Source organism: Trachurus trachurus, assembly GCF_905171665.1.
Source record: "Trachurus trachurus genome assembly, chromosome: 9".
NCBI classification, from domain to species: Eukaryota; Metazoa; Chordata; class Actinopteri; order Carangiformes; family Carangidae; genus Trachurus; species Trachurus trachurus.
This window is the reverse complement of record NC_139895.1, coordinates 28,610,246-28,626,158: the sequence shown is the minus strand read 5'-3', so window position 1 is coordinate 28,626,158 and position 15,913 is coordinate 28,610,246. Positions and strand designations below refer to the sequence as shown.

General features: G+C 40.6%; 1 protein-coding gene across 1 annotated transcript in view; it reads right to left on the bottom strand.

The window, feature by feature from the left end:
- Window positions 1–15,574, bottom strand: part of gpat2 (glycerol-3-phosphate acyltransferase 2, mitochondrial) — a gene marked incomplete at its 3' end in the record, with an annotated part of 32,333 nt that extends 16,759 nt beyond the window's left edge. Inside the window, exons 1-11 of the mRNA XM_083978384.1 lie at window positions 15,479–15,574; window positions 11,840–11,950; window positions 11,437–11,507; window positions 11,229–11,339; window positions 10,678–10,800; window positions 9,253–9,352; window positions 7,765–7,898; window positions 7,501–7,600; window positions 4,038–4,217; window positions 1,416–1,514; window positions 589–671 (exon numbers count right to left, since the gene is read on the bottom strand). Of these exons, the coding sequence (XP_083834510.1) occupies window positions 589–671; window positions 1,416–1,514; window positions 4,038–4,217; window positions 7,501–7,600; window positions 7,765–7,898; window positions 9,253–9,352; window positions 10,678–10,800; window positions 11,229–11,339; window positions 11,437–11,507; window positions 11,840–11,950; window positions 15,479–15,550 (1,184 nt within the window). The 5' untranslated portion in view covers window positions 15,551–15,574. The remainder of the gene's footprint in view (window positions 1–588; window positions 672–1,415; window positions 1,515–4,037; window positions 4,218–7,500; window positions 7,601–7,764; window positions 7,899–9,252; window positions 9,353–10,677; window positions 10,801–11,228; window positions 11,340–11,436; window positions 11,508–11,839; window positions 11,951–15,478) is intronic.
- Window positions 15,575–15,913: the final 339 nt, after the last annotated feature.

Below are 15,913 nucleotides of genomic sequence, written 5' to 3'. Positions count from 1 at the left end.
AACATTGCAACAAAAAAGGGTCTTCAAAAGCTGAACCCTCAGCAGACAGGGACAAACAGAATGAGTGAGCATGTCAGAAACAGCGTTAACTACCAGAGCATGCTAATACTGTAGAAATGCACAAAGAATGAAAACTGTGCATATGCTGATAACAATCCAATCTAACCATCTGTCTCTACCTCTTTTCATCTAACACTCAGCATCTCTGTCTCTCAGGCTGTTTTCCTGCTTCCACTCTCAGAAGAATTAAACACTTTAAGGAAGAAGCCACTTTGCTCGTCAGAAGCTGAGCACAGACCAAGGATGTTATTTTCTCTCTGTTATCTTTTTCCACTGGCAGACTGTGTAATGTTGATCGTAATTGGACCGAGTCTAAGAGGATGAAAACTCATCAGCGCTTGCATCATATCTGTGCCAGATTTCAGGTTTAGAGAAAAGTTTATCTTCAAAGTTTAAGAGAAATGAACTTTTCAATTTCACAGATGTTAGATAAAACACAATCCAAATCTAAATCCCATTGTGGTGTTCATGTGCAGTGTCAACACTCCCTTGTGCATACAGGTGCATGTACACAGGTGGTTTGATTACCTGTTGTTGAGAATAACAGGCAGCAACAGGTCCTGTAGAGGGAGCCATTCATCTACTATGCACCGCCCTGACTCGCACATCTCCTACACACCCACACACACACACACAAAGGATACATCATGTACACACATGCTCTCACAGAGAACATCTCTCTCTGAACCATTCAACACTGATGTGCTGCTTAAGCAAGTTCAGAAAATGATATTAAACCTACATTAAAACATTCAATTCCATCTATATTTCTTGCAGCTCCTTCCTCCATTCTTACTGCTATATCTGTACCTCAGCTGGCCTCGGCTCGCTGAGATCCGTGTGATATGCTTAAAATACTACACAATTATAAAACATAGTTTGTTTCTAAAGGTCAGTATGATTTATGATGGGGTTTATTATATGCCTGCCCAACCTTGTCTGTAATTCAGTGTTATCAAATATGGGCACTACAACCCCACAAGTGGTTTCAAAATAAATCCGAGGCATCACAAAATGATGATTAATGGGACAGAAGATTAAGGGATAAGATTTCAAATATTTTACAATAAAAATGTTTGTTGTTTCTTTTGCTTTCTCTGTCTATTTTGCTTTCTTTCTTATGTAAATATTGGATACTTTTATCTCCTGAGTTCTCATAAAATCAGAAATCAATTCAAAAAATTGAATTACTTTAAATTCTTACTCTTTTTTTTTTGGTTTAATTGCTCACCAATCATGTTCACGAGCAGATGCAACAAGACTTTAAAGGATATAGGGTCCCAAGACAAAAGGAAGGCAACAACTGCTGCATTTGACAAGCAGGACTTTGGTGCTTTGCTCTTCCTGATGTGCACCTTGAGAGAGAAGGGCTGCGCCAGGTGGATCCTCACACTCCCGGCTGGTCTCCTCCAGAAAACAGACCAAAGCCCCCGCAGCACAGTGCTCACGCTGACCTGTGTGGATATATTACATACATTTACACACATTCATATTCATTAGAGTGGTACAGATGGTTATGATTATATCTTAATGAGGTCTTAGATGAGCACTAAGATAAACAGTCAGTCCCAGAGTGTGTGTGTGTGAGTGAAACACTGCACTGTGTCTGAGTGACAGGACAAAATGAGGAGGTGAGGACCTTATTACTGCAATTAACCAAAAGTAACACCCACTCTCCAGTATCGTAAGTGCAGATAACAGAGGGCAAGACTAATGGAGGCTAACAGCCATCACCTTGAAAATATGAAATGCAAACCTCAACTAATCAACCAACAGTGGCTACTGAGAAATGATGAAGCAAAGCTGTAAAACAAGACTCTCCCAGCTACTAGATCATCACTGGCAGATGAAATAAGTTGTGACAAATGTCTTGTCTTACTTCAATTTAGGAGACAAGTATGGAGCAGACAATTCAGTTAAAGCTGTTTGGGGAATATAAACAGGAAGTTCAGTGTTGCTGCTGTGGCCTGCTACTTGAGCCCTGACTCTTTGGCCTACATTCCTACATTTGTTTACATTGCAGACAACTGGGACCATCAAAAGTATGCTGGATTAGCTCTGGTCAGTTTGTGTTGGCAGTGTTCCCATACATGTTTAGACACATGGTGACTTTCAGGCAACAAGTGATTTGTTTGGTTTTTTCTATGACTTCTAATGAGACTTGACACTTGAGATACTAAGGAAATATAACCCAAACTGTAACTGAAATATTTGTATCATCAGTGCACATTCAGATTTAAACGGATAGTTCAACATTTTGGCAAATTGGTCCATTGCCATAATCCCTATAGTCATAGCAGTACTGTAGGTTCGTTACCTTTAATTGTCGGTGCAAGCTATTTTCAGAACGGCGGAGCAGAGCCGTGAGCTACTACGCTACTGAGGCTAATGGGATTTCTTGGTTTCCCTCATCAAACTCATCAAATACACAACCCAACAACTCCAAAATGCTCTGGTGGACAAGTTGTGACCTGCACATTCACCACGCTATGAGATAATAACGGAACTAACGGGACAGAGTTGTTTTCGAGGTAAATTCATGCAAAACCGCTGATGTGCGTTCCCGTCGGGGGCAGCTTTTCAGCAAGCGGTCTCTGTATTTACCTCTAAAACAACTCGTAACGCTCAGTTATTATCTCATAGCGTGGTGAATGTGCAGGTCACAACTTGTCCACTAGAGTGTTTTGGAGTTGTTGGATTGTGTATTTGATGAGTTTGATGAGGGAAACCAAGAAATCCCATTAGCCTCCGTAGCGTAGCTCTGAGCAGCTCGCAGCTCTGCTCCACCGTTGCACCGACAATTAAAGGTAACAACCTACCTCTAAAACTATATAGTCCAGTCATTTTATGAGAAAAGGTTAAACAAATTGCAACAGAAGCAAACTCAACTGATTTTGTATCCTCAACATGTCCTGAGTGAAGGAAAAAAAGCCCAGAAGAATCCCATTAGGGGAAAGTTTCGAAAAACACCCAACCCGCTCTACCCAATGTTTAGATCAGGTGCTGTATGTATGCAAATTAGCCATACGTAATTGGATTATGCACTGTTGGCTCATGTCATACCTGCTCTACTAAGGATGTGGCTGTCTTGAAAAATTGCAGTAATCTTGAAATTTACAGTGGTCAACTTGTCGGTTGACCGATGGAGTCAACTCATTCCAATTTTCATGCCGGTACCACCACAGCAACTTCATATATACATGTGCCGTCAAAACGGTGGAATTTATGCAAATCTATGCAAATGTATGCAAATTTGCTCATGTTAACAAAGAATTTCAAAAACCTTGTAATACATTTTTTGTTTGTCTTAATGTGAGTAATCAACTCAGTAATTTTCATGGAGATATCTAAAGGTTAAAAATTTTACCCTATTCACGTGAAATCTTTTTTTTATATGCGTATAAATGGGATATGTTTGGGTGTTTTTCTAAACTTTCCCCTAATGGGATTCTTCGGGGCTTTTTTTTCCCTCACTCAGGACATGCTGAGGATACAAAATCAGTTGAGTTTGCTTCTGTTGCAATTTGTTTAACGTTGACCCCTTTTTTGGCCTAAAATTACTGGACTAATAGGAATTATGGCAATTTGCCAAAATGTTGAACTATCCCTTTAACCTAATCCAATTGTTGATGCAAATAGTAATAGTAAGGCAGTGAGAGTGTATATGAATGTACATTAATTTCCTCTGTGAGTTTTGTGCCACAGCAGTTGCCGCTGCCCCAACTGGTTACAGGACGAATCATTGCACCAAACTTCAGTAACTGACTTCCTGCTGTTTTTAGAACACTGCCACGCACCGGCTCCTTTGAGCTCCCACTATATATTTACTCTACATCTCCTCCTCTTCCTCTGAGGTGCATCACACAGTTTAAAAACCCACTTCTAAACAGAACCTGTTCCCTTGGTCTGAGGACATTACAGTTACAGATGGCTCCTATTAAGTGTGTGCTTTCAAGCGTGCATTTACACACATCCACCTGTATGTTGGTTTTGGGCACGCTGTCGTAGGAGATGCCCACGGGGACCAGACTAACATCGGGCACAGATCCCTCTTTGATGAGCTGTCTGATGCGAGCCAGCCACTGGCCACCTCGGCCAGACTCCGCAGACACACCAACACTTATCACCTGGCCTTCATGTAGCAGCTCACGTACCAGCTGAGGAGGGAGGAAGGAGGGTGGGGTGGGGGGAGAAAGAGATGGCAGAGACAAGGTCTGAAAAGTCCTGGCAGCAGGGGAGCAATAAACATAAAATGCCTGCCATGCATTTTTAAAATGTACATAAGCAATACAAAAAAACAAAGCAGTGGAGGGCGGCTGAGGGAGGAGAAGTCAGGCTGCAGGAAGCAGGCGTGATAAAGAGCAGAAATAAACAGGAACTGCAGGGAACACCTCATGACACTCTGAGACACTTCCCTTACCTCAGACACTATTTCACCCATACAGACAAGAATAATTCAATAAGCAATGAACAGCAGCTAAGCAGGCCCACACTCAATAAACAATAAAGGTCTATTAACATTGAAACACAACCAATAAACAAGCCTGCTTTCTCACGCACAGCCAATTTACTTACTCATATAAACGGTTGAAGAAGAAAAAAAGTCGGTATCACTCATAAACAACCTGTTTATGTGCCACTGTGGCAGTCGTCTTGTAGATTAATGTCAGACTGAGTCGTTCTATTGAGCTGTACAGCACTATATTGATCTTAATAAAGCCAGTAACCCCTCCAAATGAAATACATCTTTCCCAAACTGAAACAAAACACAAAGGGCTCCCTTGCTCGATACAGGGACAGAAAGATATTAATAATGATCAGGGGCTGATCATTGATAAAAAAATAATAGATAAGAAGAGACACTGAGACAAAGGGCTCAAAGGAGGAACAAGAGGAAACAATGATAGATGCAAGAGAGAAGAGGGAGCCATTAATACAGATCATGGACATTTCTGAAATAAGAACAATCACAAATTACCTAGAAACACATTAAATAGAAACAACCATCTCAGCCCCATCAACTAACCACCATTATTACCGCCACAACCACCATTACTCTTGTTTCTTGGCCCTCTACTTATTGCTTTGTCACTCCAGGCAACTCGAAAGCTGCAATCTCTGTAGCAAAACTCATGCCCCTTGGTAATTTTGAGAATGAATAGAGAGTGGGATGAGGCAGGGAATGAGGGAGAGGGGGAAAAGACAGGTTGTGTTCTGATTGAGGAGCTGGCTGTGATAACACTCCACCGGTGCAATAAAAAGTGTGTGTGTGAGGGAGAATGAATTGGACCGAATGCACATACACAGCCAAATTGCAAGGACAGGTATCTTTTGCTTACCCTGTAATTTTACATAATTACCTGCTGTCTGTGAGGCCGCGTTTTCCAGCAAAATGCATTAGCATCATGTTTTCTGATTCATAGCCATCTACGAGTGAACAGTCTTTTGGTTTCATATACACAGCTAATGAGGAAGTGCTCCAACAGTCAGGGTGGAATGATTTGTACCAGGAGTGTTTTTATGGTTGGTGACTCTGAGTGGGGTACATGAGACCTGAATTAACTTTTGACTGTTGAGGGGATATTTGCATATGTGAGAACAACTGCTGGAAGACTTGTGTGGCTCCAGGAGCTTTATGTACAGATGAAACTCCACTTCAGTAACATAATTGTGTCTGGAGGAGCTTTATGTACTGTACAGATGAAACTCTACCTAAGTTGTGTAATTTAAGTCCATTTTCACTGGGCTTGGAGAACAACTAATTTAAAGAAGAAACTGTGCCTCTGCTTGAGTACCACTAATCACAGGCTCCAGCCCAGACTAATGGCTAAATTGACTTACAGTATGTGGTTTCTCTGGCTGCACTGTCAACTGTCAATTATTTGAAATCTACAAAAAAATTGTATATTAAGGTAAATTTTGGATTTCATGTAGACATGGTAATTTTGGTCTGTCTGACTGAAATATCTAATCATCTCTTGGATGGATTTCAGATAATAGTAATGCCTTCATTTATGTAACAGAAGAACCCAAACAACCCATAGGAGCCCAAGCAAACAACCCAAACAACACAAGAACCCTACAAGGACAACTACAGTGAGATATAAGATGATGTGAGCAATTCAAAAAGATAGATTAAAAAAAACAAAAAAAACAATTCAATAAAGTAAAGGTTTAAAAGGTAAAACCAGTAGGAAACAGACTGTTTCCTACTGGTTTTACCTTTTAAACCTTTACTTTATTGCACTATACTTTTAAACTGCTCTTATCTATAAGAGCAGTTTAAAAGTATAGTGCAACAAAGTAAGTAAAAGTAAATATAAAACAACAGAACAGAAAAAATAAAATAAAATATACAGGACAGTGAGGACTATACCATTGATTATTTGTGGTGTTTTATGTTATATGTTCTATTTGTCCTTTTGTTATTTTTGATTAGTATATGTCCTACATGTTATGTTGAACCCAGGGATGCAAAAAGAATTTCAGTCCAACTGACAATAAAGGAATTATCTATCTTATCTATCTATCTGATGCAGACTGGTGAAAGCTCGGTCAACTCTAAATCTAATACATCTACTTAAAGGGATATTTCAACATTTTGGCAAATTCCTATTGCCATAATCACTATAGTCTTAGGAGTAGGTTCATTACCTTTAATTGTCGGTGCAAGCTGTTTTTAGAGTGGTGGGGGAAAGATGCGAGCTGCACGGTATTTCCATGTTTCCCTCATCAAACTAAATACACAATCCAACAACTCCAAAACACTGTCATGGACAAGTTGTGACCTGCACATTCGCCATGCTATGAAATAATAACGTATAATTATGTAACATTACGACATATGAAGCAAATACTCGGAACTACTTGTGCTCCGCAGAGTGGCCGTGTCTGGAATGTAATTCACATTTGCCTCGAAAACAACTCTTGTCTCGTAACGTTACGTTATTATTTCATAGCAGAACAGTACAATTAGCCGCAACGTCCAATCACTACCAGATTTCCAATTAAGTATTAAAACATGTCAGACTTCCTCCTGCAGGCCAGGAGGATGGTTGCTTTATCTCGGAGAGAGACTGAAGTATCCTCTGTCTACACTATCTTGGATTAGAGAGATGGCAATGTATGTTACATTAGAAAAGCTAACCTATGTAATCAGGGGTAAAGCACAAGAATTTGAAGAGGTGTGGGCACCCTTAATGGACTTTCTCAAGCAACAATAGATTATATCTGTAGGGCTATTGAGTGTGACAATTTTATTTTATTTATTTATTATTGTTTATTTTTTGTATGTATGTGCATGCAGGGACGTTTGCCTGCATTTCATTGTGCAACTTGTGTGGTATGTGTCAATGTGTCAATGTGTTTTGTATGTTCTTATTGGAAATCAATAAAAAACATTAAAAAAAAAAACAAAAAAAAAAAACATGCCAGACTTACCGAGGTCATGACAGGTGAATACAGACTGTCCATCTCAGCTTCCTGCTCAGTCAGCACAGATGGTGGCAGGAGGACCACACCTACTTTCTGCAGGATTGATCTATAGAATTATCAGAGGACAGTGGATCTCACAAATCAAATAGGAGGCTGTTTATATTTGTGATTCAACACCTTATTCTTGGTCTGTGTTATTTGTTAGGATATTACATATTGTTTTCTGCCTGACAGCTTATATGTGGCTGTGAGGTATATTTATGACTATACCTCAAGAAGGAGCTGTTAACCTGGAGAGGCATCACAGTGTATGGAACCCTCAGATTGTGACAGAAGAGCACCAGGGGGATGAGAGCACAGTCCACGATGCTCTGACACACGTACACATAGACCAGCAGAGATCCCTGCATTACAGAACACAAGCAGCTATAGATAAACAACATTCTTCGCATTGTCATTCATTATGGCAAACAACAGAGGACTGTACAGAGGTGACGCACGGATTAGCAGTGTTTCTGTGCCCTTATATCTAATCAATATTATAATCAAGCCACACAAGCTTCAGATAGTATCAGCAGAATGGAGATGAAAAAACACAAGCCTAATTTAAAAACAGTAGAGAAACCTTTTTTTCCCTCACTAAGACAGTAAGAGAGATGCAGGCAGGGATGAAATAAGTATGTGTGAGTACGGTTAAGTGACTGTGTACTGTAGGAGGTGACAGTATGCCATGAGTGGTTTGCTCCCAAGGTCAACAACAGGCCTTTCATTTTGTATGTGGTGTTTTTATCTTTGAGTAGCATTTAATCTTTTTTCATTACAGACATGGAAATGAAGAGCTACTATCGCAAACTCAATTATATATCGAGTGAAGTCGAAGCGGGTAGAGAAAACATGATTGCACTTCTGTGGATATGATAGTGTCACTACAATAAAAAATGTAATAAGGTTCAAAATAAAGTGCTGCACTATAAAGGACTGTGTAAAAGTTGTAAAAGAAAATATGTTTATTTATTTTTTTAATATTGGTTTATTAAGTCTTATAAACAAATTATCTGTCTAAAAAACCTGTCACCAGAATCTGACAGACTCTCAATGACTGATCTATTAGTTACAATGAGCTGATATCAAACCCAAACTTTTTCTCCTTTCTTTTATAAAGTAAAGAAGATGATGACATATACTGTTCATCATGCTGTGAGGGCCACATGCATTTTGACATGGGAGCAATTCAAACCCATGGGTTTCAAATCAACCAATCAACTGTTTTCCTGCTGGGTTTGACTTCATTTCTCTAACGTACTGAAAAACAGTGAGATCACTGAATTCATCCACACCCATCCTGAACCTCTGCAACAACAGCCTATTTACTTGTTTTTTATTTGGTCAACCATGTAATTAGAGTTGTGTAGTCTCCAGTAAAGAAAACTCATGAGAATAATTAAGTATAACAAGGCAAGTAAGAGAAATTTTTTTCCACTTTCAAAAATAATTACATCAAGTCTCTCATATCATGTTTACATTGATAGGTTTTGTTGATGTGTACAACCAGTACTATAGATGTTTACTATCTCATTAGATGGCTGAGTGCAACCTCGTTTCTCATCCTGAGTGAGGATGTGTGGGGCCAAAAGATCACACTATCTATTTCCAAATGCAGAGGATGCCCTCCATGTTTTGGAGGACGAGCAGACACATTTCATCACCTGTGAACAAAATCGTGCATTTCATCAACATATTGTTTTTAGTTACTTGTACCTCTTGTGAGACTCTGTGCAAATCAGCCAGATGGTTGAGGTTAACTTGGATACTGCCAAATACAGAGGCAAACATCTTCAGCATCACCCAGCTCACGAACCTAGTCAGGGGAGGATAGTGTGTGAAGAGATCGATGCAAAGAAGGAAGAAAGAAGATGAAAAAATAATGAGTGGAGATAAGTTAAACAGGAGAATGATGGATGGAGATATGATGAAGCTGAGAGAAAACCATCACCTATGATCTGATGTTGAGAGAAAGTGAGGCGCAGCAAACAAAGCAAGGAGAGAGTTAAGTGTGACAACATGTAAATGAGAGAGATGGGTGTGAGACAAAGTGAAGATAAGCGGGATGGGGATGAGAAAGAAACTGATGACACAGGGAAGAAGCAATGCAGAGAGCGATAAAGACTGGTGTGTGTGTGTGATGGTGACAGCTGAAGATAGAGATGGAGTCTGAGGCTCTAAATGTGGGAGAGAGAGAGATGCAAAAAAGAAAGAACCGGACAGATTCTGAAAAGAGATTCGAAGCCAAAAAACAGTTTCATGAGAGAAAAAACACAGACAGAAGTTTCCAGTCCATTTCACCAGACACAGGCATTTACAGAATGTTGTAACAGTGTCTGTGGCTACAGGAACAGACTCTTTAGACTGGACTGTCCTACCGTCCCATTTCAATTTCAAATAAGACACGTCTCTTTGCCGGGAGCTATCAAATTGCACTGCATATCCTCCACTGCCCATGGACGAGTTGATGACTCAGCAACTGTCAGTCATTTTGAAGAGCGTGATAAATGACTGATGCACCAGTACGTACTCACTACAACAGACTGCATCCTACCATGAAGCTGTATAATACAGTATAAGAATAACCAAATAGAAGACTCTGTGAAGGAACTTAATAAAGTCTTGCCCTCGGGGCGGTGTTTAGCTCAGTAGAGGCTACAGTCCTCACTGCAGGCGGCCCTGGTTCGAATCCCGCATTGAGTGGCCCTTTCCTGCATGTCATTCTCCCCCTCTCTGCCTCCCCATGTCCTGTCTCTCTCTCTCGACTGTGCTTTTCATTAAAAGGTGAAAAAGCCCTTCTCAAAAAAATATACTACTAATAAAGTATTTCAATTAGTGAGTTATGGCCAACACTTTTTTTTGTAAAATCAAAGTGATTTGTTGATCCCACAACAAAAATGTGCCATGTACAAATTAATTCCCTCAAAGTTCATCAAAAAAAATGCAATGGACACTACAAAGTATCATAAAGATAGGAATAGTTTAAACTAATAGCTACAAAATACACCTTTAGTATCAAAATATACATTTATTTATATATTATAATAATATTATTAATAATTTTATCGAATGGACATCTGTTTCTGTTTAAGTTTCCCACAAAAGCCCAAATGTATTTTACGAATACATAGACAAGCGAACCGTAAGAGGCCAGAGGAGATGCAGGTTTGGATGAGGGGGAGGAATGGTGCGAGGCGGTGGAGTTGCCCTCGGCTGTCTGCCCCCTCAGGTGCTTTCTCCTCCGCTGTGAGCACCTCCTTCACCCTGAAACACATGGTCACAGGACAGCAGGGTTAACACCACACAAAGCCTCTTTGTTCTGCACACAGACGAGCCCCCGCCTGCCGGTAAGACAACAACAACATCTTCCCTGACTGAGGAGGTTACATAAAGGTTAAACTCAATTACACTGGAGGAGAGACAACAACACATATGAGCTGAAGACTTGGTGACAGAGATAGGGACAATGTGACCACAGTCCCAAGTTATGCCATTTCTCTTCATTCACTCTGCCCAGACTCCATGATAGCCTTAATTTTCAGTATCTTTGTTTGTGTCTCTTATCTTCTCCCCTCATCTCTCTCTCCCTCTCTCCTGAACTGCAGGAGCCCGTTTCATTTTCTGTATCTCTACCTATCGTTTATTTACTCTCCTCTGGCATCTCCACTCCTCTCCTCTTCCCCCTCGGGTACCTGTTGCTCTGACAGAGTCGCTCCAGTCGGTTGGTAACAGGACTCGCGTAAACCTTGCACCCACTCACAAACAGGAGGCAGCACACCCTCCGCACCAGCCAGCCTCGGTACCTGCAACACAAAACACACATTTCAGAGGCAGAAAATGTGAGTTTGACTGAGTGTATTCAGACTTCAAACATGAATTTGACTGAGATTCTGTACCAACCTGGTTTGTGTCTCCTTGATGCTCAACAGGTCGTGGAAGCCCAGGGACGAATTCTGTCCAAGCTTCTTGCTCTATGACATGACAGGAAATTAAAGAGACGGATGACCTGACTGTCAACATCCCTGAGTTGTGTTGTGACACAACAGCAGTCATTGTACGGGGGATGGAAGGAGTTCAAGGGTGCCATCAGTATATGGACATCTATAAATTCAATTCACAAGCTTAGTTTGTCTTTTCAGTCATCTATTTTAATGTTTATCATAGGATCCACAGCCCTAAATTAAAACTATTTCATTTGTGGATGATTTTAAAATACAGCCAACCTCTCATTAATCTTGTGCTCTACCTTTCCCTTTCTGTTTGCTCTCTCTAATTTCCTTTGGTATCTAGACTCCACACTCACCAAGCTGTCCGGGGTGCACTGGTGGCAGCACTGGCCCACGACTGGTCTGAACTTGCCAAGACACGGAGGCACAGTAGTCAGCTTCTGCTTGATCTTCAACTCCCATGATATCTGGGACGAGACAACACACACATGCATGGGGACTGCAACCACTTTCACAGATTCAAATTTACACTCAGCAGCCATTCCACGAAGCACTGCTTGCTAAATCTGTAGTGTACATACACAACTATATACAGAAATGGTCCTGCAAGAAATCCTCCCTCACAAGTTATAACATTCAGTTTGTGTTGAAACTGTTTTTGAGAGGTATTCCATCAACTCTGGGCATTTTGGAGTAGCAGTTGGTGCATATTGTTGAATTAAAAGCTTGGTTTTTTCTATTAATTTGTACTCCGAAATTATATACAGCGCCTTGCAAAAGTATGGTTGTATATATAGTAGGTTGTGACACGACAAAATGTGGAACAGTTCAAGGAGTATGAAGACTTTTGCGAGGCTCTGTAAATGATGGAGGTCCAATCAAGAGGAACACATTTCTATTAAATACAACACAATAGAAGGGTTGATTGGGGGACTGTTGCATTAGCTTTGGCTATTACTACGAATATGAAAAACGGTGTTTCTAGTCGTTTCTTATATGTGGACATGACAAAGACCAGAAGAGGAAAAGAATCATTCTGACAGAAGGACAACCAACCATAGCAGGGACAGACAGCAGAGATCATTACACACAGCTTTACTGTATATCCAAAATATTACCTCCCACCAATATTTACACAAAGTAGCCCTCCAGAAGTCCAAATAAGTTTGCTTTTCCATACACACAAAATCCCATCCTTCTCTCGGCAAGCCACATTTGATTATTGCAGCTCTTCAGAATGAATAAAAGCTTTGGTAAATTGAAAAAAAAATGCCAGTAAAGTGCTTGGATTCTTTGCTCTTGATTTCATTCAGAGTTTGCAATGATTTTTGTGTTGCTGTGATTGGTTTAGCTCTGAATCCATGGGATCATGCAGTATCTTGCGCTGCAGTAAATATTAATACAGGACCCATGTGAGACACAGTATCAAGCAGTCTGTGCACATCAGGAATAAGCAGCTCATGCACAGAAGCACTGGCCAGGCTGTGCTGTGTACTAATCAACCAGGCCAGACTGCTGGTCAGTTGTACAAATATTTGTATTGTGATAACACACAGCAGTGATACCCCCTCATTATCATGCTGTGTGTGTGGGCTGGTACTGTGCCTTTAAGTGTTAGTTAGGATTCAGACTGATTACCATGTTTAGATGAAAGGAGCTAATTAATCTCTTCAAATCAATGGCACTTTCTGCTGTCGACTGATAATGATGGAGCCCAGAAAACGGAGCCTCTGACTGCCGAGAAAATCTCAACTGATTGACATGTCAAAGCTCGGACTATTAATAATTTAAATGGCCACACAAGTTCAGAGGAGAGGTATAAAGACAGCGGGGTAGAGATGGTGGGATTGTGGGAAGCATTTTAGTGTCATCAGATTAAAGGGATATTTCAACATTTTGGCAAATTAGCCTATTGCCATAAACCATATAGTTTCAGAAGTAGGTTCACTACCTTTAATTGTCGGTGCAAGCTGTTTTTAGATCAGCGGGGCAGAGCTGCTCAGCTAACACAACGGAGACTCGTGGTATTTCTACTTTTCCGTCATCAAACTAAATACACAATCCAACAACTTTGAAACACTCTCGTGGACAAGTTGTGACCTGCACATTCGTCACGCTATGAAATAATTACATATAATTATAAACATTATGACACATTAAAGGAGAATTCCTTCCTAAATCAATGTCCTGATGGTCACCCAGTGTTGGGGGGAGCAAAAAACGCGACTAAAATTGATGCAGGCAAATCGGAGTTACACCATGGCTACAGTGGTGTCTCGTAAGGATTCGAGTCATGTACCATAGATATTTGATTGTTTTTTGAGTGTTTGTTGTGGTTGAAAGAATTGCCACCATAGGTTAGCGTTGTTGCTATCCCGAGTGCCGGGTAGCCATGGTGTAACTCCGGTTTGCCTGCATCAATTTTAGTCGCGTTTTTTGGGAAGTCAAAGGAGGTCCAGCAGAGTCAGAGGATGTGTCAGCAGCATCGTCTCCATCTGCTGTGTGGGAGCATGCTGGAGTCAGTGGTACCTGATGATGATGCTGCAGAAGAGGTGTTAGCTGCAACACGCCCAATACATTGGCTCAACACACACACACACACTGGGTGTGAACTACACTAGTTACTGTAAATAAGTGTGGTAAACATTTGCAAGTACAGAGAGCAAACCTCATCAGCACATTGCAATTCATTCAAGTGATGCTGTAGTTTTCCTTTTAATTACCTTCCAGAGACCCTGGGTCTGGCCTCGTTTCACTTTAGTATGCTGACAAAACCAAGTCATATTCAATCCATCATAAATAATGAAACACACTGGTTCCATTGGAGGTACTGAGTTGTAATAGTGTTAAAATCATAGATAGGTTTGTCAATCCTTCCTGGTGGTGCCTTCATGTGCTGAACAGAGTGTCTGATAAAAGAGCTGCCACAAAGCATTGTATTCATAAGATATGTTATCTGGAAACTCAGTGGGGTCTACAAATACTATTACCACACAAACTCTGTAAGTACTCGTTATATATTTAACGGCTGTACTGAATCATCTATGAAAGTTATTTTGATTACGTCAGAATGGAATTTTTTTTAGCTCTGCAAAGTTGAGATGACAAAATGTCACAAAATGAATGTCACAATGACAGGACAATTTCATTTTCCACAGGGCCACTGGGCCACTGGGCCAGCGATTTATCACCAGTCACATGTTGCAGTAAGTCCTTTAGAACTTAACACTGGAAGTACTTCAGTAAGACATCTCTCTGTGATTAGTAAAGCCATTTACTATGTATGAAAAGCTTTTTCCATTGTTGAAAAGTTTGGAATGTCTGACGTGTAAGTTGCCAGTTGTGACAGAAAGATGGTCAAATCTGTTACTGTCGACCCAGGATGCTTTGAAATGATGGCCAATCTGGACCATGAAGCCTGCCAACCAATACATTCTGCTGAAAATCAGACAGTGGTTTTTTTCAGTGTGACAGCTGCTATTACCCACATCCACCAAAACAAATGAGACCAAAGGTAAAAAATGATGACGAGCCCCTCCTCTCCCCAACACTACGATTCACTACTCATTCATTGTACACTTTTACACGCCTCAAATTGATATCATATACTGACTAAAATTGAGAGCAAGATTTAATTAGACCCATCTTGCAGACATCCAGTTAACTTATATGATTGTTGTTGTCACAGTCTAATCGCCTCCAGCTCCACTTTTAACATAAGGACATGAGATTAGTCTTTATCTCTTCATTTAGGTATGAACAAGCAGATTTCCAAAAATGTTGAATAGTCCTTTAAAAATTCATCTTTATCCTGATGGATTAGTATGACTCACTGCCACATCACGTCCTGTGATTTAGTAAACATCAAACACAATCAAGCACATGGGTCTGTGCATGTTCTTTCGTGATTGTGAAGAACAAAGAGTTTGAGATTAGTGCTCGTGGAGTAAGTGGGAGATGGCAGTGGGAGTGAGTCGTGCAGGCAGTGCTCTTACCGCTGGTCTATTCTGTGGCTTTGATGGAAGGACCATGTCTCTGTTTATCCCGTCACTCTTCTCCTGCACCATGGTGAGCCACCTGCAGACTTTTACCCAGAGACCTAGCACAAAAAAGATATGGGGAGAAAAAACAGAAACAGTGTCATTGTGTTGGGCAATAGGGACTGTTCTCTGAACACACATGAATGTGAGCGGCTACTCATTTTAGGAGCTTTATGAAACAACAGCAAGCTTTGACACAAGCCTTCATCTGTCCAATTTAGGAAAATAAACACAATTCACTTTCTCTCTCTCACACACACACAGAGACACACACAGTGTGACACAAATTTCATTTTGTCCTCTGGTTCTTTGCAGGGGAGGATTGGCAGCATTGACCCATCTATCATCCGGTGCCCATAGCTATAATTTTACCACCATCACCACACTCTT